This window comes from Xenopus laevis, chromosome 4L, assembly GCF_017654675.1.
Source record: "Xenopus laevis strain J_2021 chromosome 4L, Xenopus_laevis_v10.1, whole genome shotgun sequence".
NCBI lineage: Eukaryota > Metazoa > Chordata > Amphibia > Anura > Pipidae > Xenopus > Xenopus laevis.
This window is the reverse complement of record NC_054377.1, coordinates 92,517,752-92,538,112: the sequence shown is the minus strand read 5'-3', so window position 1 is coordinate 92,538,112 and position 20,361 is coordinate 92,517,752. Positions and strand designations below refer to the sequence as shown.

At 35.9% G+C, this 20,361-nt stretch overlaps 1 protein-coding gene across 1 annotated transcript in view; it reads left to right on the top strand.

Moving 5' to 3' along the window:
• Positions 1-20,361, top strand: part of lrp8.L (LDL receptor related protein 8 L homeolog) — a 78,866-nt gene that overhangs the window by 30,542 nt on the left and 27,963 nt on the right. The window contains exon 3 of the mRNA XM_018258447.2: positions 18,097-18,225. Within this exon, the coding sequence (XP_018113936.1) occupies positions 18,097-18,225 (129 nt within the window). The remainder of the gene's footprint in view (positions 1-18,096; positions 18,226-20,361) is intronic.

The window sequence follows — 20,361 nt, the reverse complement described above, 5'->3', positions numbered from 1 at the left end:
GCAGCAGTATAGACCAAGTGGCAGATCATTTCACTAATGTGCCCAAATATTACTACTATGGCTACGCAATTCCTGATTGCACTGTGCTGGCGAGCCAAATTATTATTAATTTCATGATGGGAGAGGCTGGTGTAAATTTGAAAACAGGCCGCAAATGGCCCCCGGGCCTGATTTTGGACATATAGCCTTTGAAAAATTATCCCAGAACCGTGCTTAAAGATAAAAAGTATACGTTTATTTCACATATTAAAAGTCAAAAAATACCCCATTATGGCACCTAACGCGTTTCATGCTTACCTAGCACTTAGTCATAGGCAATCTCTCTGACTTTGGACATGCCTGCTGTAGAGTAATGTGTGACAACCCCAAAATAAACTGCTGCAAGGTTTTTAAGATAAAAGCCTGGATCAGATTTGTATAAATATTCTGGCAGACCATTTGGCCTATGTTAACCCTTTTGATACCTGTGACTCGTATAAAAATGTCTTCGGTTAGATCCTTCCCACAGACCTCACAATCTGGGACTATGAAGAAGAATCTGAAGGGATTATAATATTAAATAGGAATTCAAATGTATTTTCCATGTAATCGTGAAAATTACCCAGAGAATCAGGCCAAGTATTTAGAAAAGGATAATGTTTCTAAACAAAATGTTTTGTCCACAGTGGTATGGGGAAGCACACAGTACTGGATAGGAACCTATAAGCAGCTAGGCTGATTTGAGGAACTGAAGCCCGTCTTTGCTTGTGTTACTGCATGGCTGTTATATGCTATCCCCCTCCTACTGTGCTTCTGGTAGGGACAATTGGAACACATCCACCCCTCATTTGAAACACTGACCGGAACCATGCTCCGATAAAGGGGTGATTTTTAAAGATAATGTTAATTTTTAGTCCAAAGTGAAACCAGCACTATATACTGCACATTGTTGCCTACAAGGTTGAAGGGCTCTTTAGTTATGCAATAATTTATGTCTCCTTTAAATATGCTATTTAAAGATGAAAACATCCTGGCTATAATTTGGGTGGCCAAAATCATTGATCAGAAATGGTAAAATCCTTGCTTAGCTTTACTGAGCTGAATTGACATCTCTCAGACATTGGTGTATTCTTTTGCTCTGCATTTTGCTTGGCTGTCATTTTAAAATTTAAAACTACTCTGTATAAAATGTTTACTAGAATTGCACTGAATTCAGGGTTTGTCTTGGGATTCTTCGGGGGATATTTATCATGCTGTGTATAACACTGGAGAAAATCATCACTGGTGATGTTGCATACAATCTGATCTTTGCTTTTCTAATTTGTAAGTGACTGTTGGCCACACCCCCTAATTACCATGCCCATTTTACAATATTTGCCAGGTTATGAAAGTCTGAACACATTTCTGTAGTTTTTATGTTTTATTACAGTTTTACTAATGAAGGTGAATCTATTCTGGGCTCTGCCAAGTGCCAATTAAATTAGAAACATTGTATCTTTTTTGGCTGTTCAGTGCAGAGAAATCGGGATTTTCCAGTACAATTGTAGGACTGTGGGTTGAGCTGTCAAAAGAGGGACTGTCCCACTCAAAACAGGACAGTTGGGAGGTATGGAGTTTGGCTGAACTAAAGAAGACTTTAAAGCACTGGACAGTTACAAGTGGTAGCATTTTGAGGGAATTTTGCTCAAATTTTAAGGGTTCAGATTTGGTTTCATATTCGGTATACGGATGAGTGCATCTCTACTCTTTAGATTCTCTGACTGTAGCGCACTCTGTGTTGTTCCAGCAGCCCTTTATGAATTCTAAAGCACACCATACAAAATACAGCAAAACCTCAATTTTACATCCCCTGATTTAAGTTTTCTCTCATTTTACATTGTTGTTTTGTGGTCCCACCTATATTTTATGCATAATACATTTTTCTGTATTTCATATAATTTTTCTGGTTCCCTAAAAAATTTAAAACTGTAGTTACAAACACACAAATACTTAGTAAAAATGTATTTTTGTAAATTCTTGTAACTTTATAATAATGTACCCCATGCTGTAAAGTATGAGCATATTAGGTGGCACCCTAGAGTTTTCTGAGCTGTATAAAAGCACTTAACCTGCAGCTTCTTGCTTTTATGGTCATAGGGCTCCATAGTGATTAATCGTCTTATATTTTACAATAGGAAGTGCATTATTCGCTATAACATTTTCAGTGCAAATGCCAAAAAGTATTTCTGTGCTAATGGGTCTGTATTTATTATAATCCCTCATTTCTTTTAAGTGCTTTGATTGTTCAAATTTCTTCCTGCCCAAGTGGATCTGGTTCAGTATCATCAGGAGCCATTTAATCTGCCTGTAAGTTTTTGAGGAGGAGGGAACAAGTCTATGCAGACATGTGGGGAGCATACACAATAGTTTCAGATAATAATGCCCTTGCCAGAGACCTGAAAATATAAACATAATATCATATTATCTGAGAAGCAAGAAATTCAATCTTTTCAAAGGTCGTGATAACCCACATAAAGAGAGATTTTTTTTTGGGTTGAGCTGTACTACAAAGAGTATCATTAAAACTGTTTATAAGACTATGTAGAATGCTCTCTAATGTGTAGGTATGTTGGAATATCAGTGAGGTGAATGTGACTGCAAAGGGGTATGTCTCCTGTAGTCTTGATGATCAGAGAGATGCAAATGGCTCACAATTTGGTAGACATCCATACTTTTCCTGCAAGGAGAAATCAAAGGGAATGCATAAAAAGGGGTAGATTGCGGTCTGTCACATAGATAATACACACTCTGGGGCTTTGCATTGTCGCATTCACTTCTCACAGATGAAGAAAGGAAAACAGCACAAAGCTGTAACACCTTAATTCTGAATCCCATGAATAATCAATGCCACAGACCATTTCTCAAACCCTGTTATTTATGGCGTGTTTTTTTTTTTTTTTGATAAGCAAATTACTACTACCATCATGAAAAAAATCTTAGGATTTTTTGCTTTATTTTTTTTTATAATCAGAGTAATTTTTTTTCTTGCTTTTTAGACTATGTGGGTATGGATGCAGAAACAAATGTTTGATTGTTGTGTACTAATCCCAGATCATCTTCTGTTAGTCTAATAACCAGCAGATAAGTACATTGTACCTCCCTCTGTGCTCTGGCTCCTTAAACAGATGGTAGCAAGTTTCAATAACCTACCAGCTTCTGCCAGGCTTTGCTATGCCTCTGAGGTCTATACTGGCACAGAAGAGACTCTACAATTTCCTGGGTTTCAGGAATATCTATTTATATGTTCATAATTAGTTTTTTATACTGCCGTGTCATTTATATAGTTTATGAGTTTGTGATACTATTTATATATTTGTGCAGAGTAACATACATTTTCATGCAGCTTTATTTCTGAAAGCAAGATTTTAGAGCAAGTGAGGGTTACAGACAAAATAAATAGGCTACAAACAATTTTTATGAAATGGTCAGGGAAGAACTGGCCAGTTAGCAACTTATATTGTTTATGTATAATAGTAACATAGTAACATAATGTTAGGTTGGAAAAAATACACACGTCCATCAAGTTCAACCTTTTTACTTTTTTTAACCTGCCTATCTGCCAGTTGATCCAGGAAGGCAAAAAAAAAACCCCATCTGAAGCCTATATATTTATATATTATTTTGTATTATAATATATAATACATTATGTTAATATTACATTGGCCAATATATTACTAATAAAGCTCCACATTTTTTTTATTTAGAAGAGAGATATGTTTCCTGTATAAAACATGTAGGTAATTCAAACATAATGTGAAGTAACTTGTATTATTTTGATGCTGCTGAAAGTTTACTGACCTTCTATGTTATTTTTGTATTAGATATCATATTTAACAAGTGGACCAGTCAATTTCCATCCTACCGGCAACTGTAGACGCAAATAAAATAGTAGAAGAAAATTTGCTCCAAATCTTCTAAAGCAGGCTAGTACTAGATTAGACTAGATTATTGGGATAATTTTTGCAAATGATGGCTTGGTTTTTGCCTTGAGAGTAATAGGAAGTGTGCCTTGATAACAAGTGCTCCCGGTTCCATTCCCTTTAGTTTGTGCATGTTCTAGATCTAGGCTCTCAGCAGTAACTGGTGTTTAGTAGCTATGGATCAGTGTATGGATTGGGACCTCGCCTTCAAGTCAAAGGTGGTCCTATAGTTATGTATCATAATGGTTTTAGGAGGATACAAAGTAATGTGTTTCATTATTAGATGTTTAATATGCAGATTATTTGTTTATCCATATAATATATTCAACTGGAATAAGTGAAGTCTAATTTGATGCATTATGACTTGTTAAAAAATAATAGCATTGTGCATTTTGACAAGAATTACATTTCAAGAAATGATAGTGATGCTTTCTGAGAGCAATGCACATTAGGGAGCAAGTGATATACAGTGTATCCTGAATACCAATTGCTACAGTGGCTTTGTCATGCATAATAATAAGAGGTTTGTCATGTAGCTTGCTAGGGCCCCTGTGGTGCGATTATATATTAACTATAATGTGCGTATCATTTTCCTACACTCCAAGTATGAATTTCATGATATCCTATATGTATGTCATATTCTTGTGACATAATCAAAATTCATAGATCTGATATTTGACTTGTTGGTTGGCTCTGTTTTTGGTACATAGAGTTTCTCCCAGTGTAGACATTCAGTCTTCTGAAGGTTCTATCTAACTAGATGTAATAGAAACGGAGATGTTATAACAATTATACATGGCATTGTGTGCCATTAATTTTTAAGCTGGGCCAAATGCGTTTATTTTCCCCAGCAAACAGTTTGGCTGGCTTACTTTTTCAGGATTTTTTTTTTTTTGTTCCACACAACAACCATAGATCAAATTCTACTATTCATAATTTGTTTTCAATCAGCAAGATGTTGTGTATTGATAGTTTTAGACATAAGTAGCCAACTGACGGACCACATCCTCTTTATAAAACAATGATGTGTAAAGGAAAAGCTTTATTTATTTATTTATATATATATATATATATATATATATATATATATATATATATATATATATATATATATATATATATATATAATATAATATAATATAATATAATACGATGTGGATCGCACCAGAGCTCACTCAGTTCCTGTGTCCTTCTCGACGCTGCCCTCACCAGATGCCAGATCCTCCTTGGCGGTATGATTCTTTAACAGGCGCTGTTCTGGAAATCCATGTAGGGACACAATCCTTGTCTTTGAAAAACGGCTTTATTTAAACACACACTGGAGTAAAATTCCTGTGCGGTGGGTGTACTGGACTTGCCGAAATGCTCTGGACTTTGACTGTTAAAATATACAGTTGGATGAATACAAAGGTTTAGGTACCCCTGGCTGCATTCTTTACCCCCAACATATTTAATTCATTTTCTTAAAAACATAGTAGCCAATGCGTTTGAAATGTTAACACGCAGTTACATTTTATTTTATAAACTTTAAAAAAAAAAGGAAAAAAGAAAATAGAAATTGTGGAATGTGCAAAAGTCCAGTTATAAGCACTGTTAGGCAAGTTCCCTGACCCTAATTACCTCATTAGGCCTTAGGAGTTGTCTCCTGTTGACAATTGCAGATCTTAAAAGATTCTGACACCCCAAACTTTGGGCTGCCACTTACCAACCATGGGCTTCTCTAAGCAACTGTGAGGATCAGAAATTAAAGCTTATTGATGTCTTAAAAGCAAAATAAGACTGTACATTACAAATTGCTTGGAGCTTGCCATTTTCACTGTCTGTAATGTCATTAAATGGCAGTTCAGAGGAAGTGTTGAAGTCAAGACAGATTTGAAAACTGCCGGTATGCTTGAGAGAAAGGCAATGGCAAACCCTTATATGACTGCAAAGGCCTGCAGGAAGATTTGGCTAACACATGAGTGGTGATACTAATAAAGCATGATCTGCATGGAAAAGTCTTAAGGAGGAAACCTTACAGAGACCTTATTTCAACAGCAGCAAAACTGCATCTAGACAAACGAGACCTTTTGGAAACAAGTGCTGTGGAAGTAAAAATATAACTCTTCAGGCACAATCACCAAAGGTTTGTTTTGAGAAAGAAAAAAACTAAAACAATGCTTGGTCAGCTGTTAAATATTGAGGTAGATTAATTAAGCTTTGAAATTAGGCGGTAGCCAGTGGCAGAGGAAACTTTGCACAAATTGATGGAAGAATGGATTCCAAGTCAGCAAATTCTGGAGGTAAGGTAAGGCTCCTACAACAGGACAATGATCCTAAACATACCTTGTAGCTACTTGAAGTAAAGCAAGCTAACACAGTCCCCTGATTAAAACATCATTGAAAATCTTTAACATGCAAGATGCCCAAGATGATCTCAGATGATCTCAGAATCAGAAGTGAACTGCAAGGAAGAGTCGGCAAAAATCTCTAGAAGACACTTCAAAAACTCTTATCTGGATACAAAAGGCATTTACTTACTGAGATCTGTGTCAAGTGAAGTGTTACTAAATACTGACTAAGACTGTCCAAACTTTTGCATGGCACAATTACTATCTTTTTACTCCCTGTGTTTTTTAAATGTATTTAATCAAATGTAACCGCACATTAACATTTACAAATTTGTTGTTTAGAAACACACCAACTCCTGCAGCAGATGTTTATTACTTTTCACTTCCAAAATGAACTATATCTTTCGGCAAGGGGCTCAAACTTTTCTTTCACTGTATATGAATGAAGGACATATTTCTTGTCCTCACAAAGCAATTTGTCACAGACAATTAAACAGCACCATGTTCACAAGACATCTTGCCTTGTCCACAAGACGTCTTGCCTTGTCTGTATGTACATGAGTATGAGCTATTGTAGTTACATAAATACGGGTCATAACCCGCAGTGTTCCAAAGCATGTGTCTCAGTCAACAGTTTGAGCGCAGCTTTGCTGCAATGTGCACAGCAGGATGCTTCTATTATTATTAACATGTATTTATATAGCGCCAACATATTTCGTAGCACTGTAAAGTAAATGTGTTTCTACAACCAAATCACATGAATTACATACATAGAACATATGGAGTTACATACATTACAATCCATACCGGTACAAACGGTGAGGAAGTCCCTGTGCAGCAAGAGCTTACAATCTAAAGGGAATGGAATAATTCAAAAGGTGTGGGAGTGGGCAAGAATTAAGTGGGTAGATGTGGTACTGTATGTGGTATTGCATTTGGTAGTTAAGAGTGAGGGTAGGCTTCTCTAAATAAGTGCGTTTTAAGAGATTTCTTGAAAGCATAATGGTTGGGAGAAAGTCGGACAGACCGTGGGAGAGAATTCCAGAGGAGGGGTGCAGCCCTTACAAAGTCTTGAATGCGAGCATGTGAGGAGGTAATGAGAGAAGAGTTGAGTAACAGGTCAGTAGAGGAGCATAGTAAGTGGTTTGGTGAGTATATAGAGATGAGTTCAGAGATGTAGGGTGGGGCAGAGTTATGAAGTGCTTTGAATGTCAGGTTCATTAATTTGAATTTTATTCTGAAGAGTAGTGGAAGCCAGTGCAGGGATTGGCAGAATGGCGCGGTTGCTGAGGTGTATAAGCCTCGAGGCAGTGTTCATTATGGACTGGAGAGGTGACAGTCTCTGGTGGGAAAGGCCAATTAAAAAAGAGTTACAGTAGTCTAGACAAGAGAGTGAATAAGAATTTTGGCAGCATCTTGGGTGTTAAATGATCGTATTTTGAATATGTTCCTTAGGTGGAAGTGACATGATTTAATAAGTGACTGGATATGAGGAGTGAAAGACAGGGCAGAATCTAGGATAACTCCAAGGCACCGGGCCTGGGGAGATGGGGTGATACTGGAATTGTTAACTATGACATATGTGGAGAACTGCGACATTGTGCTTTGTCAAGTAACATGCGTGACGCTAGTTTTAAGGTTCTTTGTTATTTTCATAAGCATTTAGCCTAGTCATCTATACACTGTAAAAATCCTTGTTTAATCATGGACATGATCTACCAAATGGTTTTGATTTCTGCATATCATAATATCCCCTGCCATTGCTGTATCTCCATTTTCCTGGCATAGGACATCATTTATTATAATGGTATACAAATAAAGTAATTTATTTTTTCTCTGTGGGCTATTTCCAGAGACCGTACAGTTCAGAATATCATGGCAGAAAGTACATTGTCAGTATCTAAATGTCAACCATCTAATGAATAAACTACTAAGATTAGGGCCATAAGGTGGCCTTCTATTGACAAGGTGCCAGTTACAGACATTAGCAGTTAACCATTTCTGCAGTGTGATATGTAATGTTGATGCTAATTCGTATAAGGCATCTTTTGGGAGACCGACTGCTGTGGTATTTTGACTTTACAGTGACCTTGCATAGTCTAGGAATAACTCGAGCTTATTTACCATATACACAGTGTAGTAGCATAAACAAATTCTTCTGTTGATTCTGTTCTCACGATGTACTGGAATCGTGTTCAATACTTATTCCCTGTGTCATTCCATAACTTAATTTATGGATTTATTTGATTCCTTGGTATGTGTGGATTACTTGGTTTGTTGCCAACATCTTGTGTAAATTTCATGTCAATAGCCCCATTAGAAATATATTTACTGACAAAACTGTTGACATGTTCAATACTTATTTTCCCTGCTGAGCTGTGTACTGAGGATCAATTGCAAACTCACTGAACAGTTATGTCCCATGTGGCCCCCTTTAAAGCCGCTGACTAACTCAGAGTTAGAGAGCTGCTAAGCAGGAAGTTGGGTTCTGTTCTGTTATGTTACATGTCCAGTCACACCAGCCTTAATAGATTACATTTTTGGCTAACTAACTATATTAGAATTTTTTTTTATTTTGCACTGCCTATCTATTTACCAAGTTTTTATTTTTACACTGAACTGTTCCTTTAAGGCGCTTGGGTTGAAGGAGAACTGGTCTTTGTTGCCCGTGGGAAATCTCTTCTCCCACAGGCAACAAATTTCTCAAAAATGGCTTCCCATCTGGAACAATTGAAGTCATGATTACAATAATTTGCAGAGTGTAAAGTGTTTTTACATGTGGTGATTTCAGTGGTCTGTCTGACATCACTCTGATGGGTACAGTATGATTTAAGCTTAAATTTGAGAAGATGTAATAAAAGAGGAAAGGAAAATATGCTTCAGTGTATAGTGGTGCTGTAATAAAAGGACTTTGTAGAAGATGTTAAATGACAATATATTACTGCCGGTATGCAGTTTACTATGAAGTTACAAATATTCCATAAGAGGTACAGTAGGCAAATACAAAGGTAGGCTTTGTAATTACATTGTAATTACGCCAATGTGTAAGAAGAAGACTCCAGCTGTTTTCAGACTGGATTTTTTTTCTGTTTCTTTCCTTTGCAATTATCAGTAACTTCATGTTTCCCATGATGCATTGCGCCATTGTATTTGTGTAATTGCATAAGCACAATGACACAGGCTCCACTAATAAGGAGGCACCATGCTCCGTAATGACAGTCCTCTGAGAATTGTTGGTTCTTAAAACCGCAGCATATTTTTAGCCTCATATGGTAGTTACCATTGCATCTGCACTCTAACAGAGAGGTGGTAGGACAGGTCATATATATATATATATTTGTTTATTTACTCCTTCAGATGTAAAGTTTAGTAACCAGTGATGCTACGCCTGAGCTGATGCAAATTATTTTTCCTTAGTGGTAGATGTATTGCCTAAAGATATTGGCACGATAAAATACTCTGTAATTAGTATCTGTGTACTCAGGGGATCAGGTTGCTTAGTTTGAATAATTAAGTAATTTTAAGTGTACATTGAGTATTTTACCCTAAGGGGCCAATATATTAAGCTGCAAATGTTTTGGATCAGACTTACTGACTCAAATTTGTTATGCGACAAAACTGCAGCAATTCCGAATACGAAAATACTCCAGTTAATACTCGAAAACATGTAGAAGTCAATGGCAGATGTCCCTTACAACTGGAAGATAGAAGTTTGAGGTTTTTGGATATTTTTGATGCTGGCTTTTGTGCAAAAATATGAAAACGTTTACGTTTTCACGACTTTTCTGCAACTTTTTCCATTCATGCTTTTTCAGTTCCAATTTTTTAATAAATTTCAAGACATTCATGGTTTTAGAGAAAGTGAGTTAAGTTCTTTGTTTTCTAGACTTTGTTTCTCTATTCTCTGTTTTTATATTTCAATTTACATTGCACTAACCACACAAATATTTTATATTTAGGATTAAATAATAGGTGCTGTTTTATTATATGTTATTTAAAATTGGGTGTTGTTTAGTTTCTTCGTGTTTTCTAACATCACATTTCTCTGTCAGTTTTGCATGCTCCATCTGAGGCACAGAAGCAAGATACGAAAAACTTCACATTTTCTTCTGTTTTCAAATAAAAATGCATACCTGCATAGTATGTGCAAAAACAATCTGTCACATATTCATGAATTCTCCTATATTACACATTAGTAGACCTATAAAGCAAAATATATTGATAGGGAGACACTGTATGGCAAATGATATGGTTCTTAGGAATCACTAAGCACTAGCAACATCTTTATTATTACAGTTTAATACACACGATCCATGAATAGCCTGTAAATTATATCCTTATAAACAGTGCATAGTGATGTCATTTGTTTGTTTCACATGAATCTTGGAAATGTATGTATTCTAACAAATAAAGTACCCCCTGTTGTAAAATACAACAAAAAAAGGATTTTAGAAGTCACCTCAGAGTTCTATGATCTGTATAAAAGCCTTGTGCATTTATATGGACATGGAACTCCTCTGTGACTTACAGTATATTATCCTTTTACATTTTACATTAGGGGGTGCATTAGTCACTATATTATCATGCTTTATTTCTATAGCACTGACACAGCTTTTATAAAGGCTAAAAGTCATTCATATCAACTTATAAATGAGTCATGGACCAAACCAGACTGATGCTATGAGGTTATTTATGTATTTTTTTTAGGGACCAATTGGTCAGAATTTATCATGATGATCATTTTTCAATTTGAGAAAAAAAAGGACTTCAAATATAGTCACAATTTAAATCAAATAAAAAAGTTGCAAAAAGGAATTAGAAGCTACTAGTTTCTATAGAAGTCAGTGGGGATTGTTTCAGACAATTGAGGCTATTGACAAGAGAGACGTACACAAAATTGAAACCAATTTGCATCGCTGTTTTTATAAATTAGACTGGAGGTGCATGAGTTGAAAATGGTTTGTTACTCAAATTATTATTCATAGTACCCTTTCCTGGTAATTCAACCTACTCCACAGGTCTTCCAATTATGCCTTTTTCTTCATAAGGAAACCTATTTTTTTTTCTAAAGTAATTGTTTTGTTTCAAATGTCTAAAGTTACAGATACAGTTATAGAGTTACTGTGAATATTTTGACACAAAAAAAAAACGTTTTGCGATTACGACATTTTATTACATACACTACGCATGTTTGCAAACTTTGCAAACTTTGTGAGGAAGTCGAAAATCTTGGTCGCTAGCATTTGCAATGGAAACATAGTACATTCCCCATTAGGCTTTTAGACATGCTTTTGTTTTATTGCCAGTAACGTCTGTATCAGTCTGTCTCCACACATCCACAGAGAACACGTAAATACATATATAAACATATGTGAGGATGAAAGTGTTGCTGTGTGGAACTATATGTAGCAGCTTGTGTTTGTCTTTATTATTGCTACTAGGTTATTCTATGATAAGAATGTTATTCTATGTCAGTTCTGTCTTTTCCACAGGCAAACCTTGTAGGTAGGTGAAGGGAATTCTCTGTTAACTCACCAATTTAACAGCATTTAGGCAAATAGCAGATGGATAATTTTCTCCACTGGTGTAGACGCTAATCTGCTGTCTTCTGATCCTGACTGTGCACACAGAGCGATCTTCCATGTGGAAACATGGATTTCGGCACAGATTGATCCTGAAGAAACTCCAGCTGGGAAAACGACCCTTCTGCCATTTGCCTTATATCAATGAGACAATGCCTTTGGGAAGGGAAAATAGCTCTGTAGTAGATGATATGGTGGATCAGAATGCAAACTACAGGTGCAGATTGCAGTGTTTATTGCCCACAATGCATCAACTATTTTGCACCCGCAACTGTCATGGTATGGTATGGAATGAGGTGCGAGATTTGCACTTGCACTTGCACTTGCACTTGCACTTGCACTTGCACTTGCACTTGCACTTGCACTTGCACTTGCACTTGCACTTGCACTTGCACTTGCACTTGCACTTGCACTTGCACTTGCACTTGCACTTGCACTTGCACTTGCACTTGCACTTGCACTTGCACTTGCACTTGCACTTGCACTTACTTGCCATGTAAGGGGGTGTCTGGAGGTGGAAGGTGTGTTATCAGTCCTGTACTTAAGCCTGGTCCAGTAAGTAGTAATGTATTGCTTCTTTTTACTTTCTGGCAGCCATTCTCTTGTATGGACACTCATTTGTTATCCATTTTTTCTGTCTGTAGGCCATTTGTCAATATATTTTTGAAGATCAGCTAGTTTGTGGCCACCTTTACTCCTAATGCACTTTGTGAAGCTATTTAAAACCCTTTTGCACATCAGAGCTTGCCATCAGCCATCCAGTATGATATCCTCTTGTGCAAGTGTTAGAGCCGTGTGTTTTAAAGGAGCAATGCCAGTGCAAATCTAATTACAGTGCAATCTAATTGCTTATCCCACAGTAACACAGTATTGAAAGCTGCATTTGATTCTTACATTTTGCATTATGGAGATTTTATTCTTATAATACAAATATAGCCAGTTCCCTGCTTAATATTTGTTCGGTCTAATTGTTGCCTGCCATTTATGATAATTTGTAATGATATTCCACAGATTTGCCAATGTTAGCCCATCACATTGAATAAACTAGTCTTGAGCATTCCCAGTTTAATCTGGTAGCATCTTTAGGTTGTTGATTGAAATGATGATTCTGATGTATATTAAATTATGATTACCTTAACCTTACTTTTGCTCTTAAATAGTGGGATTTCTATTCATTCTGTATTAAGTATATAGCTGATGTCTCTGATATTGTTTGGTTGATTTGCTAAGTGAAGCATTTTGTCAGGGTTCACATATTATTTTGGTTCCTTTTGCAAATTTGCAAGTCTTTCTAAATCTCTTATTGCAGGAAACATCACAATAAACAGCATAATGAAAACCTGCAATAGAGAGAAATGTCCTACTTGGTTACTAACGTTATTATTGCTTTAGGTGGCAGCTTATAAGACTCTTACCTTGTGACAGATAAATGAAAAGAATGCTATCACACGGTTATGGTTAATTTGAAGTATCCATTGCAATTCCACCACAGACATTGCAAGTGCAAGGCACTAAACCGAAAGCAAATTTTTACATGCTTACTCTATTCATAAAGGTGCTTTTGGTGCCATACATGCAAAATACAGGGCATTTGGACATGAGTGCTTTGGATGAATATCATTAAACCTCTATAGAACACAGACCAATTTCAGTTTTATAAGAAAAATGTATGTTGTGGTTTATCATGTAAAAACTCTACTGAAGTTTGGAACTGAATTGTCATTGAATTAAATCTAGAGCAAAGCTGGATACTCATTGACTTGATTCTCAATGCCAAGGCCGAATATAGCAGTCATCTGAAAAAATTATTTTCCAATTGTTATGCTGTTTTTAATCACGCTATGCCAAATACATATGCATTTTAAATAGATTTTTGAAATTTATATAAAAGAATAACTACATAGAGAAATCAAGTACATTTTGCTTTGCTCTTATGCTGTTGCATACTTAAAGAAGTGCCTTTGTAAAACCATTATAATGTTTCATATATGTTAAATGTATTCATTAGTACCTTTCAGTTCCATCAATTTGTTTCAATTTACAGTGCTGAATATACAAGCAGTGCTATGTAAATAAATGTAAGTGGATGCATCCAAATGAAATAGGCATGGGGAGTAGTGTTTATTGTGTAAATGTGGATGAATTGATATTACATTGTTTTGTAGTTAGGCAATCCCTTACATAGGATAAAAACCTGTTACAGGCATGGGACCTGTTATCCTGAATGCTCCGGACCTGGGATTTTCCGAAAAACAGATATTTCAGTAATTTGGATCTTCATACTTTAAGGGTGGTGGCAGACAAGGCTACTTGGGAAATAGCGATAATAGATCCCATACCTGTACAACCTTTTTGCATTAGTTATTTCTGCTTTAAGTGAACTTTTTTGTCATTGCATCAGTTGCATTATGACAGATCCGAAATGAAAATTTCCAGGGAAAAAATCCTCCTACAATTAAGTTATTTGCTGACCAGCCAATATTTTTGTTCGTGCACTAAAAGACTTAACTTGGATCTGCTTTATCTATAGATACTTAACTACTACAGACATAATGGCTAATGATACATGTTTTTTGTTTGACTTTTTTTAAAACGAAAGCAAAGAAAGTGAATATAAGTATAATTCTTAATGTATGAACATGGATGTTTATTTTCTTTTTTTTGTGTTCTCGTGAGTTATAGTGCTACACAAAAAGGCCGTAAGGACAAAGGGAAAGCAGGAACAGGAGAAGGTCCTTGTGAAAACAGCATAAAAATAAGCACTTTAATTCATGGCTGAATAAAGGCTAAGTGCCAGATCACTATGACTACTAAAGATAATGGGCTGGTAACAAGGATTATGGGACTGGAGCGGAAGCGTGTCAATAGCTATGAAAGCCCAGACACTGGTGCTTTACATCTTAAGGAAATATTTATTAAGGCATTAATGAGGGAAGGAACATTGGTTCCATTTATCTGCTATTATGCTGGGTTACTATTATGGAAAACTGGGTCTCTAACACAGTAAATAAATGTGTCTAATAAAAAGTGTGTGGCTAGGACTCATTAATTACATGCAGAATAGTCAAGGGCTATCCCCCAACCACTCTTCCTTAAGTTAAAAGTTTTCCATTCATTACTTTTGTTGGTGTGGAAGAGAGTTTGATCTTTAACCATTAAACTCAATTTAAAGAGATTTTGGGGCACATTTACTAAGGGTCGAATATCGAGGGTTAATTAACCCTCGATATTCGACCAGGAACTAAAATCGTTTGACTTCGAATATCGAAGTCGAACGATTTAGCGCTAATACTTCGATCGAACGATCGAACGATTATTCGTTCGATCGAACGATTAAATCCTTCGAAACGAACGATTCGAAGGATTTTAATTCATCGATCGAACGAATATCCTTTGATCCAAAAAACATAGGCAAGCCTATGGGGACCTTCCCCATAGGCTAACATTGAGTTCGGTAGCTTTTAGCTGCCGAACTAGGGGGTCGGTTTTTCTTAAAGAGACAGTACTTATCGAACGATCGAATAGTCGAACGATTTTTAGTTCGAATCGTTCGATTCGTAGTCGAAGGTCGAACTAGCCCATTCGATGGTCGAAGTAGCCAAAAAAACACTTCGAAATTCGAAGTTTTTTTTATTCGAATCCTTCACTCGAGCTTTGTAAATGTGCCCCTAGCTGTTTCTTCTGTTCTCATTTTCGCCATCTTGCATATATTTTAAGGCTGCTGACATACTTGTTCATAATTGAAGATTTATCATGTGAATGTTAAAACCCCAGTGAATTCAATTGCTGTTCTTTTACCCTGGGCCAGTGCCATTTTTTTGGGGAAAAAAACTGCAGCCCAGAAAACTTTATAAAGCTGCTCTTCACTGCCATCTCGCCTGTCTCTTCCAATTGTCCCCCTCTAACATAAACATGTGCATGCATATTAAAGTAAAATGGTCTTATCTTACAGTACTTCTCATTTGCAAGATTAATAAAGTTCCTTGGGCTGGTACAGTTTTCTTCAAAAAGAACCAATCTCAAATTCCTTGTCCTTTTAACTTCTGTCAGGTGATCAGAGGATTCAACTAAATCCCCAAATTTTTGCAGGATTTAGACAATTATTAGTGTTTAACTGAACAAAATCAGAACCCTTAAAGGCACGTGACGTAAAGCTCTGGACAGTGTAACAAGTTTTTGTTAGCAGATCATGGACTTTTAAAATATATTTTATCTTAATAGTTTAATATTGGTAAGAATTTATCAAATCCATAAATTATTAATTCAGCACATCCCTAATGAATAGGGCAATTGAGTTGCAGGTATTTCGGCAAATTTTCTCAGTTTTGCAAATTTTTTTAACGAAACAGGTCAGACTTGCCCATCACTACTAATAATGATGAATCCTCCACAAACTGAATCTGCTGAGCCTAATTCAACGTTTCTCATGTGCTGTGCTGAATAAGCGGAGCACAAAAAATCCATAAAAATTCTAAATTATCCTGTAGTTAAGTTGTATATAAGTCTTAATTGGTTGCGTATTGAGTTTGTAGAGTCAGGAGAATTTCATTATAGCCGTGTTTATGTATGTTTTAGATAGGCATGCAAAATAAAGACATGCAGCTTACGTTTGTTGTCAACTGCGCTATGAAAAATGTGATCTGGGTTGGGCAGTACACCTCCCTATCTATTGCCAATGAATGGAAATACTGCATGTAGTGCTAGGAAACAAGTTCTTCAGTGAATTATGTCTAAAAAGCAGCATTCTTTGCAGCACGTATGGGGTTACACTGGTGATGTGAGGACTATCCTGACATTGCTATTGTTATTAGATGATAAAATGAGGAGTTTCAATTCTATTAGCAACATTGTGCTGAGGCCTTTATACAACAGCTGAAGGTTTGTGAAACTTATATTGGGGGGCATTTGTAGAAATATTTGCTGTTTGTGGTATAATTGTCTGCTTTGACACCACTGACTCCTTGTTTACTTAGTGTTCTCTCCCATTTGCATTCAGACTAGAGTTTGCTGCAGAAGAAGTGATTTGTATTCCAATGGCAGCTGTTGTCTGGGTAACTTGCAGGCAAGCAAGAAACTTGCATAAAAGGGAACTTTCTAGCAAACATGTCTCACATGGGGGGGTAACTGTGTCTGCACTGTTGCACTTTTACTACTCTTAATAATATTTCTGTAAATCTGTAACTGATTCCATGGGGAGGAGTGATTACTACACTTAACTAAAACAGAGTAAATGGTAAGACCAGTGTAATTAGAGTTGTACAAGAAAAAGTACAAAAATACTATAAGAGATGCTCTTCGAACGAAAGGCACATTACAGTATTTTTTGGTGTGTTCAGTAAATGTCCGTGCACTAATTTTAAGAGACACGTCAAGGAGTTTTGAATGTTTTTGAGTAATTTTAGTTTTTTATGCAGCAGCTCTTCAATTTGAATCTTAAGCACTGGTAAATAGGGTCCAAATGACCTTAGCATGTATTGATTTGAATAAGAGACTGGAATATGAATAGTAGAGGCCTGAATATCAGTAATAAAACAATAACTATACATTTGTAGCCTTGCAGAGCATTTGCTTTTTACAAGGGAGTCAGCGACGCCCATTTGAAAGCTGCAAAGAGTTGGAAGAAAAAGGCAAATAACTATAAAACTATAAAAAATAAAATAATGAAAATCAATTGGAACGTTGCTTAGAATTGGCCGTGCTATATCATAATAAAAGTTACCTTAAAGGTGAACCACCCCTTTAAATGTCTAAGGGGCCTATTTAATAATATTTGTATGTCTGCTTTTTTCGCTAATCATATTTTTCCTCTAAAAATTTTTTTTTCTAAAACTACAAATTTGAGATATAGGTGTAAAAACCACAACTAACGCTAATACAAAACTAAAAGTAAAAGCATTCAAGGTCCTATAGAAGTCATTGGGAGCTGCAGAAAGCCTATTGGTTTTAGCCATTTAGACTTTGAGACTTTTCTTTTTCGCTAGTAATTATGTGAAATTTTAGAGTTTTTCGAGGTTTCATATTTTTTAACGCATCATTCAGCTTTTTTTCATTCATGCTTTTATATTCAGATCTTTTAATGGATTGCGTGGCATTTGTGTATACATGGTTTCAAAACCTCTAAAACCACTAAAATGAGACTGTTGATAAGTGGGCCTCCATAGGGTGACGAAGCTTCCAACATTTTTTTCCTCGCATGCACTTGTTCTCAACAAGATTTGATCTTGTTTTTTTTCTTTCTTGTTGTAGCTAAAACAACATGTGGAGAAGATGAGTTTACCTGTAACAATGGTCACTGTATCTCTGCACGTTGGAAATGTGATGGGGAGGAGGAGTGTCCTGACAAAAGTGATGAGTCTGAGGCCACTTGCAGTAGTGGTAAGTACTCATAGGTATACAGACCATTTAATGTAGGAGTGGTCCAGATCACCTCTATTCTGCATAAAACGTTGCAAAGTCAAGATACAACTTCTAATGTGTATTTATGCTTCTCGTCTACCTCAAGACAAAGGGTAGCTTCTAAACTGTAGACATAGCATATTAACTAGTATTTAAAGGGTTATTGTTGATGTATAACAAAAAATAATGAACATGTAGCTCAAATGCATTAAAATAGGACGCAAAAAGTGTGTGGGTTAACACACAAAACATTCAAAAGTAAAAAACATGACTGTAACACAGTTAACAGATACTACTTTGTTGCTCATCATCAATTATCCATCAATCTGGCATTGATAGAAGAATCAATACAAAAGCAACTGCAAACCAAAATATAACTGACACATCACTGAATAAACTTGTCTGGTGTTTTGAGTTCTGATTTGTGCTGTTAAAGGCACAATCTGTTCCACCAGGTTGTATGTTTAAAGCTGGACATTGTGTCATTGGCCCTATATTCCTATATTTATTATTTGTTTTTTTGCCCTACCTAATGTGCAGCGTATTTACTTACCCACAAGTAATTGTAGTATTAAAGCACAAGCAACACCAAGAAATAAAAAAGCTTTTGTGTGATATTAAATACTGTTACCCTGAACTGGTAAAAACTGTATATTTGCTTAAGAACCTTGAGTATACTTAATATAAATAAGCCGCTGTATAGCAGTGGGGGCAGCTATGCAATTTGAAATAGGGCAATTACATTTACAGAGCAAATTACTTTGAAAAGGTCACGCAGGGGTGCATATTTATAAAGCAGGAACACATCAACACTTGAATTTAGAATAAAGGGTAAATGCAAGATAGCAGGATTACAGATTGTAACCAGCAGTGGCCAGAATTAATTTTTGAAATGCTCAACAGAATGTTAAGCCAGATTTAAGAGAGACAAGTGTCATGTACAGGCAAGTCCCGAAATGTAGGCAAATCAGTTACAGAGTACAAGAATTCATACGAAGTGTTTGTATGTACATATTTTTTTTAGCCATTTTTCTTTTTCTGACATTACTGACCGCTATCCTGAAAATGAATACCGTAAATGCTTGACGTGAACACAAACTAAATTTTAAGTTATCAAACTAATCAGTGTATAGATTAAAAACCAAATGAAGTTAGATCCCAAAATGTTATTCAAAAATACACACTTACTGTATGTGTAACAGGACAATATTAAACAATAACTCCAATAAACAAATAATTTTATAGCAAATGTTTTCTAAAATGTTTTACTGGAGACCTTCGCTCTTAAAGCGGTGGTTCACTTAAGGTTAACTTTAAGTATGTTATAGAATGGCCAATTCTATGCAACTTTTCAATTGGTCTTCATTACTTACTATTTATAATTGTTTAATGATTTGCTTTTTTCTTCTTACTGTCCAGCTATCAAATGGGGGTCACTAACCCCATCTAAAAAACAAATGCTGACCCTAGCAACCAGACTGCTAAAATTGCTTACTGGAGAGCTGCTGAATAAAAAGCTAAATAACTCAAAAACCACAAATGATAAAAAAGGAAAACCAATTGCAAATTGTCTCAGAATATCACTCTGCTACATACTACATTATCATGCTACAAGTTAAACTCAAAGGTGATGCCCTTTTTATGCAAGGCAGCACTATACTTGCATTAGTAGCTACTGACCGTTTGTTGTCCACAAAATCCCCCAAATCCTTCTCAATTAAAGCGATTCTGTCACATGAAAACATGTTTTGTTTTTTACAAAATGCATCAGAATCCTGCATTGAAATCTGTTTCTAAAAAGCAAACAGATTTTTTTTTTACATGTAATTTTGAAATCTGACGCGTTATTAGTTTGCCAAGTCCCCTCAGCCACATGTCTTATGCTGTAATAAACTTCAGTTACTCTTTACTGTTGCACTGTAAGTTGCAGTGATCTCACTACACTCCCTTTCCAGCACCAGCAGTAGGAGAAACAGTAGTTTATCTGAAAGCAGTTGCATTGTGAAGTGCTGGCTTCACAATCTTAGAATAAATAATTTGCCCCCCAACACACTACCACTAATTGTATAAGTATTGGTTGTATATGGATTAGGTGGCGAAGCAAGTAAAATAATT